Consider the following 15,892-nt stretch of genomic DNA (forward strand, 5'->3'; position numbering starts at 1 on the left):
TTTTGTGTTTTTTGGATTAATGCTAGCCTTGTTGGGGTGAGATGATATCTCATTGTAGTTTTGATCTGCATTTCTCTAATGGCTAATGATTTTGAGCATTTCTTCATGTGTCTATTAGCTGCCTTAGAATCTACATTTTTTAAAAGCTTACCAGGTGATTCTTATGTATCCTTAAACATTGATCTTGGGTAGCTCTAGATGTTCTTACCATGGATGCAAGCAAGTGCTTGCAGAAGTGATTCATTAAAGAGCACCAGGCAGCCTGTCTAAACGGGTCGAAAGGTCTAAAGGTCTCAAATGATTTTGTGATTCCTGGGGCTTTGATGTCTTCTCCCTGGTTAACCTCCTGCTATTGATTAAGAACCTCTTTGCCTACCTGCAGTGGCCAACAGCTGTGTTCAGGAGGGGGCCAGTAGACTAGACTAGCAGTAGATGATCAGGAGTGGTAACACCCTCAGGTTCCAGCCATGGGTCAGGGTCAAGTCTTTTTGTCCATATTGATGCTTGTGCACATAACATGGATAGTCCAGGCCCCAAGGATGGTATAAATATGCAGGGTAGATCAAGAGACCATGCTCCCAGGGCATTCAGCTCTCTGGTTTCTTGTTCTTATTCATCCTGACTTCATGACCTCCCACCCCCCAGATTTGCCTGATCCTTCTGGGTGGGCTTGGATCACCCTGTGGAAAGCTGGGCACCCAAGTTTGAAGATTTGGAGTCTCTCAGTTTATTAGCAACCAAGCTATTTGAAAGCCAAACCTCATGTCATACCTAATTTTACAGTGATCTTGTACATCCACCATATCGTTGAGGGGAAAAGAAGTCTAAGATGTGGTGTGTTTAAATCTCTGTGTGACTGACCACATGAAAGCCTGGAGGCAGGAGTAGACTTTCACTTCTGCAATTTACTGTAAGTGCAGGAATTAGTAATTAAGCATTCTGTTGCATACCATGCCATTTTGTGGCATTCACACAGATTCATAGCTCTTCAAGGATGGGCAGAGAAACATTGTGGTTACGAGCACAACGTGCTTTGGGGGCAGATCTGGACGTGAGCTTGGTCTCTGTTGTTTCCTAGTTGTATGGCCTCTTTATGCCTCTGTTTTTTTTGTCTGTGCAGTGGACATAATGTTAATATCCACCTTACATGACTGGTATAAGAATTATATCAGTTTAAAAATGTAAGTGCCTAAAAGAGTGCCTGGAACATAGCAAGTGTGCGATAAATCTTGGATATATTGGAATTCAGTGTTAGGGGTGAGGTGACACCACACAATTTAACAACTGCTGCCTTCAAACTCTGTCCTCTAAAGCAGTAGGGCCACCTTGATGCAGGAGCTGAGGGTGCCATGACTCTCGTACCAGTTAAGATTGTCAGCTGTCCTCCAGGCCTACGCTTCTTACCCTGGGGTTCTAGTAATGTGGGAGATGAGCGGAAGATTCCAGAAGTAGATGGAAATCCACGGGACAAACATCCTTCTGAAGCTTCTATTTCACTTGAAGGGTTTTTTTTTTTTGGTGGGGAGAGGTAGGCTGGGGACTTTGTGTGTTAAAATAAGCGTTGATTATATGTAGGCTTATGCAAAATTTTCATGGCTTTTTAAAATAAAACAGAAGACTTGAAAAAGTATTGATGCTTACTTTGGGATATGTGAGCTGTGCCCCATGTGATGTTACCAGTTCAAGGACACTTGGATAGAAAGTTTTGAAATGTTGTGGCCTAGGGTTAGAGTCCCAATGCGAGTGGCTTCTCCCAGGGGAACCTGCAGGACTTGGTGCTCTGTTGCAAGTATCTGTGTGACCAGAGTGAGAGAAGCTTTGTTAGGTGAGTCTTTGTCCAGCACCAAGGAACTGGCCTCTGCAGTAGAAGCCTTCTTTGTAGCTAACAACTTATTTGCTATTTTCTCCCCACCATTCGTGGTTACAGGGTCAATTTTGGTCATCTTCTGATTTGTGTATACTAACTTGGTCTCATCCAGTGTAAAGTCCAGTGTCACTGAAATTTTTGTTTGTTTCAGAATGAATGGATGGTCCCTGAGAAAGCTGAAATCACTCCATATTTGTGTGTTCATAAAATGAGGATCTCTAGTTCATACCCATGGGGAGATCTAAATGTTATTGATTATAGTATGAAGCTCTCTTGGCCAAGTGCTAATGCACACCAAATGGATACTGAATCAGAAATAATTTCCAAACCTGAAATTTCGCTAAAAGTCATTCAGAATGCTGTATCTTTATGTATTATTGGTTCTGCTTTGCATGCACCCATGATTATGTTTTTCAAAAGACTGATTCAGAGCATTCTCTTACTTCTATGTGAATCTCTTTCCACTGTTAAATTTGGGCCCATGAGTCATGAAACAACATTTACTTTATTTAACTGCATATATCCAGTACCTAGCACCTACAAGGTATTCAATAAATATAGTAGAACCTATTGCTGATCAAAGCCTAAGCTCCTAATTTGGAAGTTTCTAAGAGCAGGTTCTTTTTCTCTACCCAAGCTTTCAACTATGAATAGTGTCCCATTAATGGGTTGTGAAATCAATGTAGCATATGGAGACAAGCGTTTTAAACAAATTAAACAGCATAGAATAAAAAGAAAATGTCAGTGTATGTCACATTCACATATGTAATAGTAAGAATTGTTGTTGTCATGTGCTGTCGAGTCGGTTCTGACTCATAGCGACTCTGTAGAACAGAGTAGAACTGCCCCATAGGGTTTCCAGGGAGCAGCTGGTAGATTCAAACTACCGACCTTTTGGTTAGTAGCCAAGATCTTAACCACTGCACCACCAGGGCTCCAATAGTAAGGGTAAATACTGTTTTTTGTAATGTGTTTATGTGTCTATTGGGTTACCAAGATATATATTAGAGCAGAGGTTTCACACTTTATCTGTATCTCTTACCATGGGTCACAAAGTGTGAAACCTCTGCTCCAATCCAGTCAACTCTCCCAGAGAACACAGGCCAGTAGAATAAAAGCAAACTCTGTTGCCACTATAGACCTGGTGGGAGAAAGAGGAGTCTTTAGGCCAAAAGAGAGGAATGGTTACTGCTCCGAGCTCTCCAGGCAGAATCTGGCTCAGCCATGCTGATGGGAGATGGGGAGGTAAGGCATTTCCTAGGGCCTGTGAGTCCCGTACTGGGTCAGCCCTACCAATCAGAGGATTTCTTGAAGGGCAGCTACTATGTCAAGGACCACAGCTTGGGCCCTGTTATGGAAAGTTGACCTGGAGAAAAGGCTAGAAGGTTTCCCCTTTTCATATGGCTAAGCAGTGGGGAGGTTGTGACTCTCATCAGGGGAACCAAGTATGCACAAGCTAGGCTGCAGTGCACTGGATTGCATTGCACCTGCCAGCCCTCTCGAGTTATATCACCAAATATAAACAACACACTGACAATTCAAGCAAACTATGTGTGCCTGAATCTAGACTGTTGCACTGTATTGGCAGCAGTGCATCAACTTGTCCCTAGCTTAGGGCCTACAGGCTTCAACTAATTTAAAGGACAGTCCAAGGACCATAGGGAGAAAACAAGGTAGCATTTGTGTAAAGAGCCTTGGCCCCCCCAGAGGACTTCTCCCTGGGATCACGTAATCAAGATACCCCTTGACAACAGGGCCCAGCACATAAATTCAGGGACCAAATGAGTCAAAACACAACCCCGTACCCTAAAACATAGATTTACAAATAACTAAAGCCAGCTATACAATGAGGAGCCTGTGGCGGAGATGTTTGCCCTTCCCAAAAAACATTATAAAGGATACTTCAAAACCCCAAAACTGCTTGCCGGATATAGGATGTTTCTCAGCCTCTTCAGATCCACCCTGGGGATTCCAGGGCTGGCCTCTCATCCTAATGCCACAACTCTGACTTGAGCCTGACGTCCTAAAGCTTGACTCAGATTCAACCACCACCACCACCCTCCACACACACAGCTTAGCTCCATCTTTCCGGTGTATTAAGATTCAAACCAAAGGCAAATTTAAGAGATTTCTGTGAGTTTCTTAACTGCGTATCTTTGAAACCAGGAAAAAGGACTTAAAAGGAGACAGTAAAAATAATAAGAGTAAGACCTAATCAAGTACCAAAATCTTCTTGTGTTGCCTGAGAGGAAACACACATGTATGCACACACAGATTTTTACCCAGCAAGGAGCAAGAGTCAACTGCATGCTGTTAGGCCATCAAGGAGTGGGAAGCAGCCTCCATTACTGAGCTCTGTCTGTGGTTAGGCTTTGGGCTCAATTCCTTTGGAAATACACACAGCTGGCAGAAAAAAGGAAGCATGAGCCAGTCCTGCATTGCTTTTTCCAGGAAGATCTGAGGAAGGTGGGTGCAGTGAGAGGCGAGTCAGGGGAGCGCCTCTGTGGATTCCGTGAATTGCTTCATTGGGGTCATGCCAACCTCTTAAAAGCCACAAGTGGCATTTGGGCTCCCAGCATGTGTCAGCTTCTGACCAGCCAGGCCTGGGCGGTGTTTCATCCCTGGCCCCCTGCGATTCAAGCTTCTTCTGAGATTTTGTGGTAGGAAGGTGGGAGTGGGGACAAAGGACCAAGAAATGTCTGCCCACCGCCCTCCATCCCTATGAAATGTGCCTCTGCTGGGCTAGGACTAGCTTTCTGCTGTGAGCAAAACAAGACTACCCTTGGTTTTTATACCTCCCTGCTAGTGGGGTACTGAGCTTCCAGTTGAGGGGAAAAATGTCTTCTTTTGTGGGTATTTCAGACTAACCCAGGAGCAGTCCCTGTAGATGATTAGTTCTGAGGTGTCTTTCTGAGCCTCTGAGTCTTTGCTTTAGAACAATGGACTTTTCCAGCTAAAGTTGCACAGGTGCTCACTATTATCCTCTGATATCACTAGCAATAGTAGAAAAAGTATGAGTTGTGGGCGCTCAGGAAGTAGTTCTCCAGTGGGAATGTGCTGTGTCTTCCTGTCTCTGGTCCCACCAGTTACCTGTGCTCTGTATCTGTGTTGAAAGAATGAGGTGCCTAAGATCTTTATAGCCACAACTTATAGTTAAATAGCACTGCAGCCTTCACGAAGGATTTTTCCAGAAAATTTTGCATTTAATTTTTCAACCCATGAAGTGTCCAGCCGAAGAAGTAAATTCAGTGAGGTTGAGGGACTGTCCCAAGTTCACACAGCTAGTTCATGTGAGGACTGAGATGGGACTTCAAGACCTCTGACTCCAAGCCTGGTGATCCTTAACATACCACAGTGGGCTCTGCCAGGAGGGAAGAAAAAATCCAGGAAGAAAGACTCCCAGGGGAGAAGAGAAGTCCAAGGCAATGTCGAGAGGTTAGCAAGTGGAAGAATGTGACTCACTAATGTGTGTCATCAGAGCCGCACAAGTGGATTATTGAGATTACGCAATCCCCGAAGGAAGAGGATCCCATTACTCCCCCCAGAAGGGGTCATGTACCTCTTAAATGACTTTGAAGTCCTGTAAAGAAAATTAAGACTTGGGGAAACAAGTGATATTTTTCCGCCCCTTTCTGGTTAAAAGTTATGACTTAGGAGAGAAGGAAGTCGTGGGAATTGATTTGTATGGATGATGCCAAAGCATGACCTTTGGGTTCCTGGCCTGTGGGTTAAGAAGTCAAAGTGGGGCTCTAGCTGCAGATACAGGAATCCAGCAAAGGCCAGAAAGAACTTTCTTAAGTGAGAGACTTGCCTCGGCAAGTAGATTTAACCAGGTTGATGCAGAAAAAGAAAATGGCCTAGGTGTCTTGTATACTCTGGAAAACAACTGTAAGCTGGTAATTGGGACATATCAGGAGAAAGTAATAGACAAGAGGGTCATGAGACTTTTTAATTATCTACTAATATATATTGACAATAAAAGGGAAACTGAAATTCTAATATAAAGAGGTAAACAAAGTCAAAGGTATCACTGATAGGACTCAGGCCTAGAAATCTTAAAAATACGTTTTGATGGTACTTCTGGAATCCTTACTTTATAACATCTAACCCACCTCCTGATGACCTTCTTCTCTGTTTCCCATCAGCACCCTGGTCTTGTGGGCTACACCTAGAACATCCCCTCCTCTGAGATTGAACTTAGCAATAGAAAAGCTCACTATTAAAATGAATGGGGAAGCCAAGACTACAGTATATCCTTAGAAGGAAACTTGTTGAGGGGGAAGTGACAACCTTCCTTCATTAATTTACCCATTTGCTAGTATCTACATTACATCCCCAACATGCCTGCTCTGTTCTAGATATGAGGGTGTAGCAGTGAGTAAGGCAAAACGCCCCACCTCCATGGAGTTAATGTCTTAGAGAAGGTGGCAGAATATAAACAAGTAAACAAATTAATAAATAGAATAACTTCAGATTGTGCTGTGAAGAGCTAAGAAGAAGGAGCAGGGGAGCATCATACTTCTAGCTAAGTGGTCACGGAAGGTCCTTCTGAGGGATGCACAGGAGCCACCTTCAGGGTGGCTTCAGGGAAGAACCGCCCAGACAGAGGGAACAACAAGCAACCGGGCCCTGTGGCAGGAACAGCCCTACATGTTAAAGACACAACAAGAAAGCCAACGTTACGTGAGAACATAAAACCAAAACCAGTTGCCAACAAGTCGACTCCAGCCCCATGGCACCTCCAGAGTAGAACTGTGCTCCATAAGGTTTTCAATGGCTAATATTTCAGAAGTAGATCTCCAGGCCTTTCTTTGGAGGTATCTCTGGGTGGAGTCAAAACCTCCAACCTTTCCGTTAGCAGCTGAGCACTTAACTGTTGGCATCACCCAGGATGTGATCAAAGATGTCAAGGGCCTCATCATGCAGGGTCTTGTTGTTGGATTCTGTATTAAGGATGATGGAAAGTCAAAGGAGGATTTTAAACTGAGGAGTGATGATTATGATTACAGATTAAAAGAGAGAAATGGTTGTGGGAGATTCACCTCCCAGCCAGGCTGAAAATATGGGCAGTGTTTTTTCTGATAAAAATTATAAAACTGACAGAGACAAGATGTGTTCTTGCTGGAGGAGTCCTCTAGTGATTACTCATCAGAAGAGTGAAAGGACATTAGCATGGCTGCACATGGGCCTCTCGAGTTTGTCTGTTCAGAGAACGTGTCTCCAAAACTGCAAGGAGCAGCACAGAGCCAGCCAGGGCCAGAGACAAGAAAGGGAAGCACCTGGGAGTGAGCAGCAGCTGAAACCAGCATTTCAAACCAGTCGATTCTAACCCCTGCTGAGAATTTGCATTTCTAACAAGCTCCCAGGCGATGCTAATGTTGCTGGTTAGGGACCAATTCTGAGAACCACTAGTAGAGCAGTGTTCTCAAAATTTATTATAGTAAGAATCCACCTGGGGATTTTGTTAAAAAGTAGATTGTGATTCAGTATATCTGGGGTGGAAATACAAATTCTCGGTAGGAATTTGAACCAAACGAACCAGTTCGAAGCCCTGGCTGAAACACAGTCCAACCCAGACCTAGAAAGCAGTCAAAGAGCACAAGAAAGCTCTTTGCTTTTGTTTTATAAATTTGTATAAAGCAAGAAAATAAGTAAGGGTAGCATAAAATCACTGTTTGGGGTAAGTAGTATTCATTTGTTTGCTCACTTATTGAACATTTATTGGGCACCTATTATATGTCAGGCAGCCTACTAGCTACTGGGGATGCCACAGCAAAGCAAGACCCCTGCCCTCATAGAACTTGGGGGAGGAGGTTAGAGACAGTAAACATAATAAGGAAATAAAATACTTAAAATGTTAGATGGTGGTAGGTGCTATGGAGAAAAATAAAGCCGGGAAGAAATTCTGGGGGAAGAAAGAAATTTTTAAAAAGGCCATTTGATTACCTGGCTGTTATTCAGAGTATGATGGGAAAACCATTGGAGGGTTTGAACAGGGTAATGATGTCATCTGAACAATTTAAGGTAATCACTCTGGTTGCTCTCAGAATAGAGAGTATAGAGGTAAGGGACAAATCGAAACAGTTTTCAACACCTTTAATGCCATCACTCTAGTCCTAGCACCGTCCTTTCTTGCTTAGATTATTGTAGAAAGGCTTGATGAGGCCCTAGGGTGATGATGGCAGTGAAGGTGCTGAGAACTGTTCAGATTCTGGATCTGTTGTGGAGCAGAGATAACAGTATTTGGTAAACGTTAATAGACAAAATACTCATTTCCTATTGTATTTCCTTCTTACTAAAAGATCGAAGTAGTGAGGAGTTGTAGATTGTTAGCAAGGAAAATATTTAAAAGATTCATCACAAGTGAAGGCTGAATCAGGAAACAAGCAGAGCCAGAAGGTAGTTGGAATGGCCAGACCACAGAGAGGAGCTGGCCTGCAAACCACAGCATGACCAGGGTGCTGCTGGGAAACAGAGAAGGTGGTCGTCAGGAAGTGGGTTAGTAGTTAGAGTCAATTCCAGAAGAACCGTCAAATTGTGTAAAATTGCTGAGAATGACGGCAGGGTAAAGTGTGTAAAAGCAATCTGTGAATGTAGAAAAAGATGGAAAAATATCCCAAAAGCCATGATCAGTAACTTGGGTGATTAGGGACAGTCCCCCAAGACCTGTGAAGAACAGTTAAAAGAACTAGGGAAAACTTTGAGATAGCTGTCCTCAAATGGAAACCTTGGTGGCATAGTGGTTAAGTGCTAGAGCTGCTAACCAAAGGGTCGGCAGTTCAAATCCACCACGTGCTCCTTGGAAACTCTATGGAGCAGTTCTGCTCTGTCCTGTAGGGTCGCTATGAGTCGGAATCAACTTGATGGCAATGGGTTTGAGGGGTTTTTCTTTTTTTTTTTGGTCCTCAAATATTTGCAGAGCTCTCAGGCAAAAGAGAAGCTAGATTTATTTCATGGTTTTCCAGAGGACAGACCAATGGGTGAATGATTGGGTCAATTTAAGAAAGGATTTCCCAGAGTTATACTTCAGCGGAATGGGCTGACATTAAATATTCTACAGCTCCTAGGGTAATGACTATATATAGGAGTCCATTCAGTGACGGGCCAGGCACCAATATGAATTATGTTGTAGGAAGGATTCCTGCATTTGGGGTACAGCTGACTTCGTGGCCTTTTAGTCTCTGCGATGCTGAATTTCTCTTTCCCGTAGGTCCGAACCAATGGTACCTTGTTTTTCAGCCTTTCAGGATCAACGTTGCAAAGGCAACGATTACTTTTTTTAAAAAAATAAAAAATTTTTAGGCTAATGCCTCTGATTTAGGGAAAGTCAAGGATATAGCACTTGCATTTTTTTTTTCTCATCTCATCTGTTTGTCAATTGGCCTCATAAATATTCATAAAATAATTGACCCAAAAGATAAGCTATTCTAAAAATCTTTTCTGAGCCTTTCAGTTTTGCTTTCTTGTACCAAGTGAGGTTTGACTATATACTCTTGTCAGTTATATTATTGTAAAACTAGTGAAGAATCTGTTTTTTGGAGTGTTATTTTGTTTTTAATTCCATCAGGGTTTCCAAAGTCATTGGATCTGGAATGAGGGAGATGGTTCTCTAACTAGACCTTTTTCTTTTAATCTCAGATCCCAAGTACCCCCATTTTTTGGAGCTCTCAAGCTTCAAACCTCTCTCCTTATCCTGTCACCTCCCCGAACCAAGAAGGATGCAGCCACAGATGAGCTGGAAGCATAGTTTCAAGCTTGCAGCCTAGACATGGACTGTAGTAAGAACAGCAGACAGGCTTTGCAAGTCTGCAGAAACTGGGGTGGCCCCCTTAAGCTGTGATAACAGATTTGAGGGAGGCCTGCTGCCTGGGGAGAGGGCTCTGTCAGACTGTGGCCACAGGTAAATGTCCCAGGAAGCAGTGGCAGGTCTGAGAACACAGGACTGTCATGTCCTCTGATGTCCTGTTCATCTTCTCTGTGAACCATAGTAGAACAACCACTGGTTTTATCCCCATGTGGTCACCTTACTTTTTTTGTCACTCAGAAAATTCCCTTCCACGAAAAGTCTATTTTTCGTCATCACATTTCTGTGTTTCACCCAGTGAGAGGTGGACAATAATGGTCTGATTTTCGACTCTTCAGCTAGAATTGGAAATCCCCAGATCTGAGTCCTAATATCACATTTTTGGTGCATTTTCTGGGAAAGTCTGAATAATCCAGCCTTACAGCCACTAAACTTAATCATCTTGGGAAAGTAACTTCACCTCTCTGAGCCTCAGTTTCCTCATCTATAAGATGGGACATTGCAGGGTCTTGGTAGAGATTTTAAACACTGTCAGTAAGCACCAGGTCCAGTGTCTGGCATGTAGAAAGTGTTTAGTAGCTCATAGCTGCTGTAATTATTATTACCTATCATTCATTTATGTAGACTTCAGTCAAGTTGCCAGTTTTAACTCTGAAGTGTTTTTATACTGTATCATTCAAGACTTTAACTGTGGAGGTAAGTTCACCTGCTTTTATATGATGCAATGTGCTTAAAATCCAGAGAGATTGAGAGGGAGAGGGTGTTGTACTTTCTGTTCGTATTTGTATGTATTCACACTTGTCATACCAGCTCTAAACTACTTACTTGTTAGTGGTGGGAGAGGGGAGGACTCATAGTTGATTGAAAACTAATAATGGCAGGAAGAGAATAAACCTTCCTTTTTGTAAACTTTATATTTTAAATTTTTGGTTGTTCCCCAAGGTTTTTTTTTTTTTAAGGAAAAAAAAAAAAAAGAAGCTAAAGTATATTAGAATTTGCAATTGTCTTGGTCCTGTGGGTGCCGACTCCAGGATGAGTGTTTGTCTTTCAGAGCTGTGGTAACATAGATTTCAAGCTCCTGAAATTCTCTGCCATGAGAGAATTCGATTCCTTGGGCTTGTGGTTGAGTCAGAGAGCAGTGTTCCTACTGCCTTTCAAGCCTTTTAAGGGTGCTCTTAGCCTTCTCCATGCTGTGGAGCTCTCAGTAGTTTCCAGTCATTGATTTCTAGAACTGCTGCCTTTGCCTCCCATTTAATTCCAGACTCCTGCACCTGGTCTCAAAACCCCACCCTCTCTCTAATTACAGTTCTTGTTCCTTCCTTTCTCTCTGTCTGGGCCTGTCTTCTCACTCTCCACATTACCTCTCTACTGTCCTCAAACCCTGCTCACGCCTGTTTCAGGGCGTTTCTTAGGTCATTTCCCTCCCTCCCTTGAGCCAGGTCTGCCATCTTCAGGGTCAAGCTGATTAGGGTTGATTGCTCAACTGACTTTGAATGTTAGTTAATGGGAGTTTGGTGTCCAACAGTGGTTCTCAACCTTGAGTGTCCATTGAAATCACCAGGGAAGCTTTAAACACCTATAGATGCCAGGGGCCTACCCCCAGAAATTCAGATTTAATTGTTCTGAAGTGTTGCCTGGGCACTGGATTTTTTTTAAGCCCTCTCAGTGGATTCAATATGCAGTCGTGGTTGAGAACCACTGGTCTAAAAATTCCTTCAATCCCCAGGCTAGGTCTGTGAGAGTATATATCAAATCCCCACTTTTCACTTCTCTTGACACCAAATTGTGTTGATCAGTCCAAATCAATTTATTATCAACTCTCTTCCCCTCTGTTCCACTTCTGTTCTGACACCGGCTTCACTTGCAGCACTTCTTCCTCTGACCCTAACCACCCAGAGCTTTAGGTCAGACCTCACAAGTTAAAGGTCACAGTCCTGCAGACTGAAAGTCTGCCCAAGACCTCAGATGCCAGCCACAAGTGTGAGCATACCCACGACACCCTTACTTGTGAGCTGCTGGCTACAAATTCAGGGGTTCCCTTTACCCCCTTAGGATAACAGCTATAAGCTCAGTGGTCTCCAGCCCTCTTCACTTCTGACCTGCTAGCCCCCACTACTCCCTCGAGTTTGATAATTCACTAAAACGACTCACAGAACTCACAGAAAGTACTATACTTTTATGACTACAGTTTTATTATAGCATAAAAAGATTAAAAATGAAAAGACGCACAGGGCAAGGTCTGGGAGGGCTCCCAACGTGAAGCTTTTCATGTCCAGTAAAGGGATACAGTATCCTCCCATGCATTGTTCTCTTTCATCAACCAGGAAGCCCATGGAGCTTTCATGTCCAGAGCCTTTATTAGGGCCTTTTACGCAGTCATTATTGATTGAATCAGCCCACGTCCCCAGAGGTAGAAAGATCACAAGGTGATCTTGGCTAGCCCCTACCTAAGTCACTTCATTAGCATAAACTCTCAGGTGTGAGCTGGAGGCTTCATCAAAGGCACTTTAATTACTGGGAAATTTCCAAGGTTTTAGAGGTTATCTCTCAGAAACCAAGGACAAAGACCAAATACTTTGGGTAAACTTAATTTTAAACCCTGTAGTCACTATTCTAATAATAGCTTTATTTGATTCCCAGTTGTCTACCACAGTGTTTAAAAAAATTCATGTGAGTATAAAAACATCAAAGTGGCTATATCCACCCTGTGTTAATTTCGTAGATTTAGGGCAAGGAAATAGTAGTTCCTTTTCTGAAAGTTTTGTTCCAAGAATACCTCTAGGCTCACTTAGCAGCAGCAGCAGCTAGCGTTTACTGAACGCTCAGCATGTGCCAGGCTCTGTGCTAAATGTGTACTAAGCTCTTCACATTTACTATCCCATTTTAATTCTCAGAACAACCCCACGAGTGAGCAACAGGTTTTGCCATAATTGATTGTTGAGGATCCTGGAGTCCAAAGAAGCTCATCTACTTGCCCAAAGCTATACAGATAGCGATGCTGAATTCAAGCCCAGCCTGGCCACATCTGGTGCTAGAATGTCACTGATTCTGTAGACCCTGGGAGGGAACAACTTATCTAAATAACCATCCTGGAAAATAAGGGCATGACTTCTTTAGCTGCGGGGTTGAACTCTTTTTAAATTGGGTTACATTCTTTTGTATATCAAGAGCTTCCACACATTTGATTGCCCACTCACTCCCGTGTTGCCTGGGTATGTCCCAGAGTGGGAGGCCGTTTAATAAATTAGTCTTTTCCACGCACTCAGGAGACATTATTTTAGAAAAGCATCTTACTCACTTCTAGCACCTAACCCAGCAGAACCTACTCCATCTTTTACTTAGTCTTCCTAATACTTCTGCTGCTGCAGTGGTACTTCATGGCTGCACAGAAATTAAACGCTTAGGACAGAAATCCATCTCCCCTTATTGCTAATTATGAATATGCCAACATATTTTCTCCATCTTCAAGCATATAAAGATTTGGTATTTTCTGGTTTACTCAAACACACATACAATTCTGCAGGGAAAATAACTCTGTGTAAAGAAAGATCAGCAATGTGGTAAATAGGCAGTGCTATCCCCAGAAAGGGGAACTGGCATGCCAAAGTATTAATTATCCACTAAATACTAGCAATAAACCAAACCAAAAACCCTTTGCCATCGAGTCTGTTCTGACTCATAGTGACCCTGGAGCAGTTACTAAGTGCCAGGCTCTGTGCTAAGCTCTTTGCATCCTGTATGGTTGTCCTTATTTTATAAATGAGAAAATTGAGACCAAGAAAATTGAAGCTACTTGCCCAGGGTGTACAGCTAGTGATAAAATGCTATGTTTGTTTGTTTTTGTTTTTTAACTTTCTCATGAGCAGAACTGCAAGAAATGGACTTCATTTGCTTTGTCTTCTTAACCTTGCCAGCTTCAGCTGTGTGCATAGTGGCAGCTGGACAACCATGTCCAGGATAAACCATTGAAGCATAAACTGAATTTTCTTTCTGTGTGTCGAATGGCCATTTAAAAGCTATTATAAAACAGAGACTTTCCTGCCAACCTTGACAGTCATACTGAGGTCAAACAGGCTCTAAATATTCCTTCTCCAGCACTCCCAATCCAAGTTTTGCTTTGGTGTAAACAACCCCTAAAGGTGAGAACTGCTCTTGGAGCAGTTTCACACTCCATCCATCTCTGAGCTGTACTGTTTCTCACAGTTCCGGGTTAACAACGAGAACCCAGTCACTGCTGCTGGGGCACTTCATTACTGTACAAACACTCAACGCTTAGGACAGAAGCCCATGTCCCCTCCTTGCTAATTATGAATATCCTAACATATTGTCTCTCTCTTCGAGTATATATAGACATGGTATCTTCTGGTTTACTAAAATACACACACACACACACAATTCTGTAGGGAGAATAACTGTATATAAAGAAAGATCGGCAGTGTGATGAGTGGATGTAGTCTTGGAAAATAACGTGCCTAGCGTCCTGTGTCAGGGCAGCGGGTCACTAATTGAGTGCATACCATTTTTTAAAAATGTTGTTTATCCCCCTACAGGGCATACAAAACCATTGAGGATGATGACTTGAAGTTTCCCCTTATATATGGAGAAGGCAAGAAGGTAGGCACGTGTTTTCCTTGGGCTGCAGTGACAAAACTCTACTCCGTTGCCGCTCCAAATAACCTGTGGCGGTCTGTGTGTTCTACTCAGCAGCTCGCGATTTTATAGCTTTGACAGCTTAAAAGAATATCACATCCATTATCCTTCAGGCCCTCCTGTCTCGAGGGTCCAAGGACGGACAGGGCTGGGTGAGGAGGAACACAAGGGACTAAAGTCAATTTTGTGGAAATAACACCCCCCCTTTCCAATCTGTTTGAATAGCATTTTGCAGTGTTTAAACATGACCACTTCCACATAAATCATCTTATTTTCTATCTGCTAACAAGTTGGGAGGCAGGCAAAGCTGGCCATGTTAGTCCATTTAGAAGACAAGGCAGCTGGGACTTCAAGGTTAAAGCATCTCAGGTAAAGTCACACAGCTAACGAGTGGCAGCGCCAGACCTGGAGCCGTGTCCAGTCTCGTCTAGTGCTCTGGCACTCTGTCATGCAAGTGGAGACTTCACAAATCTGCTTTTCCGCTGGACCCATGGGAGGAGATTCAAAACTTCATTGTAATTAGCAATGGGATCACTTCTAATTTATTACTTACACATCACAAAGCGCCTAGGCTGAGGTAGCAAAGACTGTCATCACCTCCCAGGACCCCGGTCAGAATCAAACACTCAGCAGCACATTGTTGAACCTAAGGAAAGAGAAGATCTTAGAGTGGTCTGTGAGCAGACACTTGGGGGAGGGTGAAATCCTGAAGGGAGAGAAGGAAGCTTTGAATCCATTTCCCAGTAAGGTCATACACCTTCTGAATCATTGCATTCTTCCTCTGAACACTAATAGCATTTTAACTCAGTGTTAAGAGCTTCAATTAGAAGTGAGAAAATGTGGTCACATAACAAAGAATCTTCAACTGAATTTTTTTTTCAGCATTTTACCATTTTTTACCATAAAGAAGTGACGTATAAGAAAACTGAAGGATGTCATCATGGGCAGGACTTGAGTGTGTGTGTGCGTGTGTGTATGTGTGTGGGTGTGTGGGTGGGTGGGTGTGTTTAAGTAAATGTATTTATGTGGGAGAGAGCATGCCTGCAGGATTAGGTTTTGGACTCAGTGTAGCCCAGCAGTGATTTCAATGGAAGGAAGCATTTCATGGAGGGAAAGGAAGCATGTATATCTGATCCATATGGGGGTCAAATTTTAAATCAACTTGCCTGTTTCGTGGAGATGGACACCTTCTGCCTCACCATCTCTGGTTGAGAATCACTACAAAGATGAACATAGTTCCTAACAGGAATATGTGTGTCTTTGAGAACAGCGGACACCATTAGTATGTGTCGTTCAGCCCAATTACCTGTACCTGCAGCTGCAGTTCTTTGTGGGGCTGAAATTCTCAGTATTACCCTGCTATATCCAGTGGGTTCTAGTAAGCTCAGGATTGTCCTGTTACCTTTCATCCCCAGTACCTGTCCAGCCTGGTACCTGACCCATACCCATTACCCGTTGCCATCAAGTCAATTGTGACTCATAGCAACCCTGTAGGACAGAGTAGAACTGCCCCATAGAGTTTCCAAGGAGCACCTGGTGGATTCAAACTGCCGACCTTTTGGTTAACAGCC

At 43.1% G+C, this 15,892-nt stretch overlaps 1 protein-coding gene across 1 annotated transcript in view; it reads left to right on the forward strand.

The window, feature by feature from the left end:
- Positions 1-15,892, forward strand: part of PPM1H (protein phosphatase, Mg2+/Mn2+ dependent 1H) — a 349,942-nt gene that overhangs the window by 267,861 nt on the left and 66,189 nt on the right. The window contains exon 7 of the mRNA XM_004381557.2: positions 14,222-14,285. Coding sequence (XP_004381614.1) covers positions 14,222-14,285 — 64 coding nt within the window. The remainder of the gene's footprint in view (positions 1-14,221; positions 14,286-15,892) is intronic.

This window comes from Trichechus manatus, unplaced genomic scaffold, assembly GCF_000243295.1.
Source record: "Trichechus manatus latirostris isolate Lorelei unplaced genomic scaffold, TriManLat1.0 scaffold00086, whole genome shotgun sequence".
NCBI classification, from domain to species: domain Eukaryota; kingdom Metazoa; phylum Chordata; class Mammalia; order Sirenia; family Trichechidae; genus Trichechus; species Trichechus manatus.